Source organism: Leptodactylus fuscus, chromosome 3 (genome assembly GCF_031893055.1).
Source record: "Leptodactylus fuscus isolate aLepFus1 chromosome 3, aLepFus1.hap2, whole genome shotgun sequence".
Taxonomy (NCBI): domain Eukaryota; kingdom Metazoa; phylum Chordata; class Amphibia; order Anura; family Leptodactylidae; genus Leptodactylus; species Leptodactylus fuscus.
This window is the reverse complement of record NC_134267.1, coordinates 20728266-20740591: the sequence shown is the minus strand read 5'-3', so window position 1 is coordinate 20740591 and position 12326 is coordinate 20728266. Positions and strand designations below refer to the sequence as shown.

General features: G+C 44.6%; 1 protein-coding gene across 1 annotated transcript in view; it reads left to right on the top strand.

The window, feature by feature from the left end:
- DNAH14 (dynein axonemal heavy chain 14) overlaps window positions 1–12326 on the top strand; it is a 121132-nt gene that overhangs the window by 87528 nt on the left and 21278 nt on the right. Inside the window, exons 44-58 of the mRNA XM_075267083.1 lie at window positions 217–351; window positions 560–692; window positions 1329–1399; window positions 1745–1941; window positions 2999–3127; window positions 3515–3655; window positions 6474–6641; window positions 6966–7136; window positions 7450–7623; window positions 7710–7796; window positions 8521–8718; window positions 8867–9028; window positions 9273–9464; window positions 10524–10696; window positions 12190–12298. Coding sequence (XP_075123184.1) covers window positions 217–351; window positions 560–692; window positions 1329–1399; window positions 1745–1941; window positions 2999–3127; window positions 3515–3655; window positions 6474–6641; window positions 6966–7136; window positions 7450–7623; window positions 7710–7796; window positions 8521–8718; window positions 8867–9028; window positions 9273–9464; window positions 10524–10696; window positions 12190–12298 — 2240 coding nt within the window. The remainder of the gene's footprint in view (window positions 1–216; window positions 352–559; window positions 693–1328; window positions 1400–1744; window positions 1942–2998; window positions 3128–3514; window positions 3656–6473; window positions 6642–6965; window positions 7137–7449; window positions 7624–7709; window positions 7797–8520; window positions 8719–8866; window positions 9029–9272; window positions 9465–10523; window positions 10697–12189; window positions 12299–12326) is intronic.

The following is a 12326-nucleotide window of genomic DNA, read 5'->3' as shown; positions in this document are numbered from 1 at the left end:
TTCCATTACATGTCTCTTAGACTGTGACCCCATCCCAGTAGTCGGACCCCCAGGGACATCTCTTGTGGATCAGTCATAAGTTGTGGTCTTCCAGTGCATCACATTAACCTATACTGACTATACTGTCATATTTATTTGTCATCTGCCCCCTTAATACTATTTGCCTCTTGTTACCTTGCATGTAAGTTGTGACTTTTTCCCTTTATGTCCAATTAGATTCATTGTTATTGTCAGAGCCACTAAAGACCACCGGGGGCGCTCTTCATGAGTTCATCTCCACAGTAGACAGTGTGCGATATTCCTTCCTGACCAGCCTCCTGCTTCTATATAAACAGCCAGTGCTCCTGACAGGTGAGCCAAGGGACCTGTAGTGAATGCACAGACCACCAGGGGGAGCTCAGGAGCTTACTGCATACAATCTTACCATTGAATTCAATGTATACAATGTATGCACAAGGCTTCCTATGGTAGATCTGTTACCTTATGGCAAACCTGTTGATTTTCTGATAGTCTACACATAATCCTGCCTTTCCCGTATATTTCCATTCACTACATGTAGGTGACTCTGGAGTTGGGAAATCAACGTTAGTCCAGAATATGCTTGAAAAACTCCAGAAGCCTCGTGGACTGTCTGTAAGAGCCGGGACTGTGCTGGGAGACGTCTTCTTATATAATGAGACAAGGAAAATAAGGTGGGTATGTATATGTATAATGTCACCTGCATTATTCTTAGTATTATCATCAGGATAATGGGTGTGTATACTTATGCAGCCATGTCTTTTCTTTGTTCTGATGCATCTAATAAGTAATAAAAGAAGGAAGTTGGTTAGTAAACTTGATGAAAACTCTCTTGCCGTTTTGTGTATTCAGCTCCTTTGCAGATCTATGGCTGCAGATTATAGATAAAAGCTGTATGTGATTTGATCCTGATGCCATGTGTAGTCCTCACTCCTTACCGACCTAGTTCTGTAGAGTCGTGTGTAGTCCGAGCAGGTTAGTGTAATTCACACACAAATAACGTTTCACAGCTTGTACAGCCCAGTCAGTGTGAGACTGGGAGACCAAACATATAGGTGGAGGAGGACAGTAAGCACCCACTGAGCTCCGAACCTGCATCTACACAGGCAGGGAACACCCACTGAGCTCTGAATGTGAAGTTGCATAAGCTCCAATATGAAATGACAGAACTGGATGGAGAATTTATTATTTATTACAAATTCTTATGTAATATATCTGAGATATAGCACAGACATGCAGTACATAGTCCAGAAAATATGTGATAGTAGATCTCCAATAGAAAACTAACTGAATATATGTGATATGATCAGTCTATTACAGAATATTACATCACTAACTACTGTGTCCAAAGGAGACGATGACTTAGCATTATCTGTGGAAGGTAAGAATCTATCTATCTATCTATCTATCTCCTATCTATCTATCTATCTATCTATCTATCTATCTATCTATCTATCTATGTCATATCTATCTATCTCCTATCTATCTATCTATCTATCTATCTATCTATCTCCTATCTATCTATCTATCTATCATCTCCCTATCTATCTATCTATCTATCTATCTATCTATCTATCATCTCCCTATCTATCTATCTATCTATCTATCTATCTATCTATCTATCTATCTATCTATCTATCTATCTATCATATCTTATCTATCTATCTCCTATCTATCTATCTATCTATCTAATGGACATATCACAGCACAGTTGTGTTTCCTATAGATGGATCACTCTCTGGATTAGTCACCGATGGACTGATACGTGAAAGTGACCCTGGTGGCTCTCAGAAGATGAAACAACTCTTGGTGTCCATTGTGCAGTTAGGGCCACACACCAGTGCAGCCAGAATCCAGAGCCAAATCATCAGCAAGCTGGTAAAGAAGGGCCGCGACACCCTCGGAGCACCAAAATCTAAACACGTAAGATCTTCCCCCAAACCCCATGACAAGCACCACAGGAATTTTGGAACAAAGTGATGGCCGGGGGCCCTGCTTTAGTCAGACAGAATAATGGCGACACAGGAGAACCCAAAGTGTCCAACCATGGCTTAAAGGGGTATTCCCTCGTCGCATACTCACCAGTCTTCACTGCTGTAAAATCTTCTTTCTTCCTGGTTTCTTGCGTCATTTGGTGGGCGGGGTTTCACATGCAACATGCCGTTTAGCATCGCCCCCAAATTAGCGTGTAGCTCTGCCCACCGCATAGCGTGATCCTATGGGGCGGCTGAAGGGTCTGTGATGTTATCAAAGGTCCTCAAATAACACTATATGCACAATATTGGACTATGAAGTACAGGCAGCAGCAACTCCATTCTTTGTTATATACAGACACTGCCTGTCTCTGCCATAATGAACACAACTGAATTAGCTAGCCTGATAACTGGGAGAACAGAAGACGAGTTCAGAAATTAAAGCAGCTCCTCTCCCCTATCTGAGTGTAGGGAGCTAGGTCATGTGGTGTAGACACAGGAATAGCTAGATACACAGGCTCGCTCTCGTTCACTTAGCCCCTCCTCCCTCCCCCCTGAGAGCAGCAGATACATCACTTGACTTCTGAGCCGGCAAGTCAGGGCTGTGTCAACAATGAATTGAATAAAGTAAGATAGTGGAAAAACAAAGCAGTTTTGCTGAAGCAATGTATTTAGGAAAAGTCTTACATCCACATTAACAAGCAGTATAGATAGGATCCTTGTGATGGGACAACCCCTTTAAATATAAATGAAGTCTGTGTAATACCTGGTTTTCCCTGTGGTGGCGCTATAGGGGAATTGAACACTAGGTTTCTTTACACATTACAACTGATCTTGGGGACATCTTTGATAATCTTATCATAGGGGAACCTTCTAACAAAAAAGGAAGTCCATAACAGTGGAGCCAACTCTGTGTGTGCCCCTTTTTGCATCAGTAATTTTTTGACGCCCTTGCACTTGCAATCCTCACATATAATTGTCTCTCTCTTTTTCTGCGCGCCTTTTAGGCCGCCATATTTATCGACGATCTAAATATGCCAAACCCAGAAGAATACGGCGCTCAACCACCACTTGAGATGATGCGCCAGTTTCTAGAACTTGGAGGCTTCTATGACACCAAGTCACTTACATGGAAGGTAGGTGAATACTTGTGACTATTCTTCAGTTTGGGGGTCTCTCCGGCTCCCCAGGGGTTCTACACTAATATTAGAATTAAAAGAGGATAATATGTTTTTATTGCTGTTTTGCCCCCTGTTGTTTACAGTGCTGAGCAGCCTGACGTGGGCGATGTTGTACTTTGATTGACAGATCTACTGTCAGGTCTTGTTATGCCGCAGGCATGTGTTGGCAGTGAGAACATAGGGGTCCCAAAGGTTGGACCCCTTATATCCTGGCGTGTGCTGTCATATTGTAGAATGGAAATACCTCTTAACCCTCTCACCGCCATCACTCTTTTGCATCTTGTGTCAGCAGCACCCGCACTGGGTTTTTACGCTATGTGCTCTGTTTGTTGTCTCCCACAGAGTATCCAGGACACCACAGTGATTGCTGCGTGTGCGCCCCCTGGTGGAGGCCGCAGTGATATCAGCCCCCGACTCCTAAAGCACTTCTGCATGCTAACCCTGCCTCACCCCTCTATACAAGCTCTACAGCACATATTCCAGGTAATCACTTATAGTAAAGGGAGTTATGGGGTTAGAAAAAACATGGTTACATTCTTCCAGAAATAGCACTACCCTTGTCCATGGGTTGCACCTGGAAATTAAAAGGATGATCTAGGGAGGAATAAAGCTTTCCAGTTCATTCTCTGCATTGATTCTGTTTTATTACTAATACACACCCGGGACCCTTGGTGTGAGCTGCTTGGAAACTGGGGAGGCTGGAGCTCTCAATCCTCCAAAATCAATGATGTCGTAAGATTGTGGCTGCAGGGGAGACAGAGGAATAAGAGTTGTGGCCTCCCCTGCTGCCCTCCATACAGGTAATACACTGGTCTCTGGGGGACTGGACTGTATATTAGTAATAAAGCTTAATCAGTGCAGGAAATGCAACAAACCAAATAACCCCTTTAAGTAAATGAGGTTGAGCTGCAATACCGTGATCAGACCAGGGATTGGCGCTGTTTTTGGAAGAACAATGCTATGGAGCTAACATATGTGATGCAAGTCACTGCATACAATTCTCATACCAACTTGCGGGTGACATACATGTATGGATACATTTTCGGTAATTGCTGCTGGTTGTTTAGCCATGCTGCATTGATGTCTCTTTACGATCTGTTGTAAAATGAGATGAAACCTGGCGCATCTGTCAGAACTATGGTACTTGTTGTCTGCAGTTGTAGCAAACATCACATCCTTTATTTGGCGATTTAATTTGATGAATTTGTCCCACTGATGTCAGGAGTGTCAGTCAGAGTTTTTATAGTTCTTTTACTAGACATTGCTGCCCCCTATTGGTCTACAGTAGAAAGTACATGAACAGGAAAATGTGCTGGGCAAGAGAGATTATTTTAATGATAAAAAATAATCTTAATTTAAATATCAGCAGCATATTCCACAATGCTGTACAAGTCAGGAGATAACACATAAATACAGTGTATCCATGTCCATCGGATACTACACTCTACAGGAGAGAGGACCCTGCCCATAGGAGCTTACACTCTACAGGAGAGAGGACCCTGCTCATAAGAGCTGACACTGTACAGGAGAGAGGACCCTGCCCATAAGAGCTTACACTGTATAGGAGAGAGGACCCTACCCATAAGAGCTTACACTGTACAGGAGAGAGGACCCTGCTCATAAGAGCTTACACTGTACAGGAGAGAGGACCCTGCCCATAAGAGCTTACACTGTACAGGAGAGAGGACCCTGCCCATAAGAGCTTACACTGTACAGGAGAGAGGACCCTGCCCATAAGAGCTTACACTGTACAGGAGAGAGGACCCTGCCCATAAGAGCTTACACTCTACAGGAGAGAGGACCCTGCCCATAAGAGCTTATACTGTACAGGAGAGAGGACCCTGCCCATAAGAGCTTACACTGTACAGGAGAGAGGACCCTGCCCATAAGAGCTTACACTCTACAGGAGAGAGGACCCTGCCCATAAGAGCTTATACTGTACAGGAGAGAGGACCCTGCCCATAAGAGCTTACACTGTACAGGAGAGAGGACCCTGCCCATAAGAGCTTACACTGTATAGGAGAGAGGACCCTACCCATAAGAGCTTACACTGTACAGGAGAGAGGACCCTGCCCATAAGAGCTTACACTGTACAGGAGAGAGGACCCTGCCCATAAGAGCTTACACTGTACAGGAGAGAGGACCCTGCCCATAAGAGCTTACACTCTACAGGAGAGAGGACCCTGCCCATAAGAGCTTACACTGTACAGGAGAGAGGACCCTGCCCATAAGAGCTTACACTGTACAGGAGAGAGGACCCTGCCCATAAGAGCTTACACTGTACAGGAGAGAGGACCCTGCCCATAAGAGCTTACACTGTACAGGAGAGAGGACCCTGCCCATAAGAGCTTACACTCTACAGGAGAGAGGACCCTGCCCATAAGAGCTTACACTGTATAGGAGAGAGGACCCTGCCCATAAGAGCGTACACTGTACAGGAGAGAGGACCCTGCCCATAAGAGCTTACACTGTATAGGAGAGAGGACCCTGCCCATAAGAGCTTACACTGTACAGGAGAGAGGACCCTGCCCATAAGAGCTTACACTCTACAGGAGAGAGGACCCTGCCCATAAGAGCTTACACTGTACAGGAGAGAGGACCCTGCCCATAAGAGCTTACACTGTACAGGAGAGAGGACCCTGCCCATAAGAGCTGACACTGTACAGGAGAGAGGACCCTGCCCATAAGAGCTTATACTGTACAGGAGAGAGGACCCTGCCCATAAGAGCTTACACTGTACAGGAGAGAGGACCCTGCCCATAAGAGCTTACACTGTACAGGAGAGAGGACCCTGCCCATAAGAGCTTACACTCTACAGGAGAGAGGACCCTGCCCATAAGAGCTTACACTGTACAGGAGAGAGGACCCTGCCCATAAGAGCTTACACTATACAGGAGAGAGGACCCTGCCCATAAGAGCTTACACTGTACAGGAGAGAGGACCCTGCCCATAAGAGCTTACACTGTACAGGAGAGAGGACCCTGCCCATAAGAGCTTACACTATACAGGAGAGAGGACCCTGCCCATAAGAGCTTATACTGTACAGGAGAGAGGACCCTGCCCATAAGAGCTTACACTCTACAGGAGAGAGGACCCTGCCCATAAGAGCTGACACTGTACAGGAGAGAGGACCCTGCCCATAAGAGCTTACACTCCCTGAATCCCCTCACTCTAATGATCAGATGATGTCCCAGTCTACACAGCACAGCTGCCATGTGAGCAGCAGATACCAGGAAGTTTGAGGATGTGCAGTATGTTATATGACAATCATTATGTAATACTCACTGCTGATTTTTTTCAGGTCCAGCTGGGATCTTTTCTGCTGCGCCACAATTTTCTAGCTGATATCCAAAAGTGCCGCAGTTTACTGTCTTCTTGTGCGATCGCCATATACTACAGGACGTGTCACAGCATGTTACCCACACCAGCCAAGTGTCACTACACCTTCAACCTCAGAGATCTCTTCAAGGTACCAGCGGCTTATCTGGATATTATATTTGAGAACCTTTACAGAGCTAACAGTGAATTGCCATTCAGCAGATTTGTTGCACAAGTTTCAGTATTTCTTATATTTCTCCCACTAGGGGGTGCTGAGGAGCACACTGTATTCTGTGCTACTACAGAGTACAATATATATCAGTATACAGTAAGCTCTTAAGCTCCCCCTAGTGGTGGCTGCAGGATGCATCATGTTATATTTATAACTATGCAGGGGATTTGGGACTCCTGCGCCTATATACTGTCCTGTGTGTAGTCGTATATAGTCATCACTCTTCCTTTTTCTCTGCACCAGGTCCTGCAGGGGCTGTTCCAGGCCAGTGAATCCATCATCATCACCAAGGATATGGCAGCGCAGTTGCTTGTACATGAGACCAGTAGAGTATTTCATGACCGTCTTGTAGATGCAGCGGACAGAGAGATCTTCTATCAGTGTCTGTCAGAGGAAGTTCTAAATTACTTCAAGGTATGGTGAAGAGCAGGCGATACGAGTTCTGATTATTCTGTGAATTCCCCTAAAATACTCTGTACTGCTGTGGACCATGCTCCTTCCAGTATGTTACTTTAAATCTGTCATCTACAGCTGGTTGCTATTCTCTTCTTCTGGTTACCTGTTGTCCTCTTTATAAGGTCAGTTTAGCCTTGTCCTGAAATACTCTGTGCAGCTGGGGACCCTGCTCCATCCACCATGTGACCTCTGGCTTGTCTCCAAAGTTTTTTTTACTTCAATTATATAAAGAATTTTTTTTTATTATTTCCGATATCACCTTATTGTTTAGATTTCTTCGCCTGTGGAAAAACTGATGAAGGATCCCGTGCAGTTTGTCGATTTCCTGGAATTGGATTCAGCGGCAAAGAACAGAGTTTATCGGCCAGTGACAAGTCACAAACAGCTCGTGTCCAAACTAGATGAGTATCGGATGAAGATGAGGATGAGCTCAGCCAGCACCAGGGTCAGTGGCTGCATATTACTGTATAGTCTGTATGGACAATACATTCTCAAAGCTCAGCCTGTTCATATCATCTGGCTTCTCTACAGGACACCTGTGTATTCTTTATGGAAGCCGTCCAGCACATCACAAGGGCCGCCAGAGTCTTCAGACAGCCGGGGGGCCACATGATGATGGTAAGAAGAATGGCAGATCTAAGTCAGTATATGTTACTGTACTGTACATAGCATTACTTATACTGATCCTGAGTTACATCCTGTATTATACTCCAGAGCTGCACTCACTATTCTGCTGGTGCAGTCACTGTGTACATACATTACTTATCCTGTACTGATCCTGAGTTACATCCTGTATTATACTCCAGAGCTGCACTCACTATTCTGCTGGTGCAGTCACTGTGTACATACATTACATTACTTATCCTGTACTGATCCTGAGTTACATCCTGTATTATACTCCAGAGCTGCGCTCACTATTCTGCTGGTACAGTCACTGTGTACATACATTACATTACTTATCCTGTACTAATCCTGAGTTACATCCTGTATTATACTCCAGAGCTGTGCTCACTATTCTGCTGGTACAGTCACTGTGTACATACATTACATTACTTATCCTGTATTATACTCCAGAGCTGCGCTCACTATTCTGCTGGTACAGTCACTGTGTACATACATTACATTACTTATCCTGTATTATACTCCAGAGCTGCGCTCACTATTCTGCTGGTGCAGTCACTGTGTACATACATTACATTACTTATCCTGTAGTGATCCTGAGTTACAGACTGTATTATACCCCAGAGCTGCACTCACTATTCTGCTGGTGCAGTCGCCGTAACTGAGTTTGTTGTTACTTTTGATATTTTGGGATTCCTCTTTCTTTCATGTTATTCCACAGGTTGGCCTGGATGGGACGGGGAAAGTGAACAGTACTGCGCTGGCTTGTTACATATCCAATTGTAAACTTTTCCGGTTGTCAGTAACTCAGGGCTACAGTCACACAGAGTTCAGGGAGGACCTGAAGAAAGTCTATAAGGAGTCGGGGCTGCTGGGACATAGTGTGGTGCTCCTTATCCGGGGTTCTGACATCATTCAGGTGAGATATACATGATTTGTGTACACCCTCTAGCTGCGGTCAGTAGATCTTCTTTCTTTACCCCTTATCAGTTGTCATACATGTCCTTGTCTCTACATCCTCATATATCAGAGTCAGGCATCACCTGAGACTTCTGTGTCTTCCTTAGGACTCTTTCTTAGAAGACATTACCTGCATCCTGAACTCTGGAGATGTCCCTGACCTGTTTGACAAAGAGGAGCTGGACGGTCTCCTGGTAGAACTCAAAGCAGAGGCCGCAGAGGCCAATATGTCTGACAGCCCCCAGGCCATGCTGTCATTCTTCCTGAAGGTAGGGGGCACTTACTTTACAGTTATGCAGCTTCTGTTCCATCTGTACCTCCCAGTGTTATGTATATGCTGTATAGTTTAGTGCAGATGTTCTGCAGAATCTAATGCTGATCACAATTTTACAGGAGGTTTTATGTAACGTTGTGTCACTGTATAGCTGTATATTCTGCTTCTATACACTCTTAGACACATGTCGCAATGCTTGGCATTATATAAAGGCCTCATTGTCTTGCTTTTCCATGCAGAGGGTCCGTTGCAATCTCCATTTGGTCCTGGCTTTGAGCCCCGCAGGACAGACCTTCCGTGAGTACTGCAGGACACATCCGTCTCTAGTGAACTGCTGCACCATTGACTGGTATGACGGGTGGCCCCAAGACGCTCTTCTCACCGTGGCAGAAGCCTACATTACACAGCAGGACCTGGTGCAAGAAAACCAGGTGAGGTCTATCATATTCAATCTATCCAGAGAAGGGCAAAACTTGCGAGATTCGTTTTGTGGATATTCGCGAAATTCTCCCATTGGAACTGAAGGTGCTGAAAAATAAAAAGTCTCTCTCTTCCCTTGGGCACTCTCTCGGTGTGGGCTGCTCCTTTATCAGGGTCTTCCGTCCTCTTCGAACAACATTTGTGATGATGTAGGCCTCAAGGGACTGTTGAACTCCATGATTGGGTCATCTTGGTGGTTCTTTGGGGAGCACCAACATCCTGACTCCTACATCAACACAATTTTTACCGCTGCGCCCCCACATGACCAAGGAGGTCCAATCACAGGCCTAAGTGGTGTCCCCGGGCCACTGACTTCAGAGGAGGTCAGAAGAGGATTGAAGACTCTGACAAAGGAAACTTTTGCAAATTTGGTATTGAGCCAAGGTTCTTACAAACTGGTCTGCTCATCTTTATTCCTCTCATATTCTATTCAGGCGTCCATTAATAGTTTACATCAGGAAGTTATAAGATCCATCATTCCCACATATTGGTTACACTTTGCGGTTGTCGCTGCCCCGTCCCTATCTGATCTGTAACTCAATTTATTAAATTGTTCCTGTTCTTAGAACAGACACGTGACTGTTACACATGACGGCAGGGTTTGTTTGTAGTCTGTAACCATGGAAACACTTAAATCTGCATATAAGCTGTGCACAGAAAACATTACATTGACTTTACTCAAGACTATTTGCAAATTTGCTTCATTTTCTAATGTAGATGCAATGCAAAAATAAGAATTAGGAGAGAGAAGGGGCTACAAATTGCATCTCACACTCTGGAGGACCCAACTGGTTTGCGTATTACACAAACAGATCACTGATCCTAATGGGCACCATGTAATACTTCATCTCCCCTGTGGAGGCGCTGCAGGGAAATTGAGTATATGATGATTCTCTCACAGATTACGCCTGTATGGGGTCATCCTTTAACACCTATTTTTCGGAGGATATTTGTATAAAAATGCCTCACCCTCTCACTTCGTACATGTTATGTTATCTGTGTATTCGCAGGGTGACGTTGCGCAGGTTTGTGTCGCTATTCACGAAAGCGTTTCCAGCAAAGCAGCGCAGTACCAGGAGGAGACCCGAAGGCGCTATTACGTCACACCTCAGAGCTACCTCAGCTTTATAGACACCTTCTCACACATCCTGCAGATGAAGAGACAAAAGCTCATGGAGGACAGGTAAAAACCAAGTGAGAAGTCTTACTCTGTACATACTGGACCCATGTCCGGTTTTATAGGAACCCCCCCCCCCCCCCCCCAAAAAAAAAAAAAAAAAAAAAAAAAAAAAAAGCATCAAATCCTGCCTTGTGTGAACCTGAAACTTATATGACTGTCTATGTCTATTCTATATAAATAAGTCCAAAATTCTTTGCTAAAAATTTAACCTTTTAATACCATTCGACTCATCTACAGTGCTGAAGTGAGTAGTGACCCCGGCATGGGAGTGTGTCATGGTTAGCATGTCAGAGGACAGCCGTGGGCCTAACAAAGGTTCTCAGGACTGCCCTGTGGCATCCCATGTCATCCCGATTTACATAGACAGTCAATAGCACTGTTCTGGAACAACTACTAAAACAATTCCCTAAAGTTAATGTAATTGCCAGTTAAGCAGTTTCCCAATACTCAGAGGTAATTCACATGCCCAGAAGATGGCAGGTAAATAAGCTACCTGTAATCCAAAGCTACTCCGGATTGCCAAATTTAAGGCTACCCTGAGGTAGTTAGCAGAGCCACCACAAGGTAGGATGAACTTTTTGGCTTGGGAACCAAAGTTGTAAGCCCAGAACTAGGTGCCAGAAAACAGGTACACTTTCAAGCTAAGGACAGACCAGAAATACTGCTGTAGGCAGAGAATAATACACAAGCCAGGGTCAAAAAACAGAGGAGTACAAGAATAGCTAAAAGAAAAGCAGAAGATGTCAGATTCCAGTCCATGGTCATGTCCAGGAGGTCACAGACAAAGCCAGATCATCAATTGAGTGATCAAAATAATTAGATGAAAACAGGGAAAGGGACTGGAAGTAAGTTTTGAGAACACAGAGCCTGAAAACTAATGTAATCACATGCAACTGAGTAAGGAAAGTGTCAGGTTATACCCCCGCCTCTGCTCTGGATTGGATGCTGAAGTCAACCCCTGAATCTGAAACTTCTGATTAGCCGAACAGACCTGGCCAAAATTTGACTGGTAGACAAAGCAACCTTAAACCTACAGTCATGGAGCAAATGCCAATGCCGTACAGAATCTTCCCCAGCAGCGCTGTATGGGAAAGAATAACGACTGCTGGGTAGATAAGTAGGACCATGAATATTTAGATTCCTGACAAGCGCATTGAAATATATCAGCATCTTCTAGTGGTGCTGCTAAAAAGAAGCAGATTAAGAAAATTAACTCAGAATTTGGACCTAAAATCAAGATGATGATAGAAGATGGTGACTGTAGGAGCAGTACGTGGCTTTTGGAGTACAGGGTACAGCTAAGTACTGCCAGTAAAGTGAACCCTACCTAGTCCTTAAGAAGCTACACATAGATTCTGTGTGCAAACATGTGTATTCAGACAATATCATACAGCTAAGTTTTGTACCCCATGCATTCTAAAACTTGGGGGCTCATCAACCTATTATGGTCTGTCATATCTTGACCATTCGGTTTCTCTTCATGTGTATTCTGTCAGGGATCGCTTCTCCACTGGGCTCTCAAAGCTTCTGGAGGCAACATCTTCTATTGAGATCATGCAACAAGAACTGGTCACGCTGGGGCCACAGATAGAGCAGAAATCAAAGGTAAGCAGGACAGTGATACAGATGGATA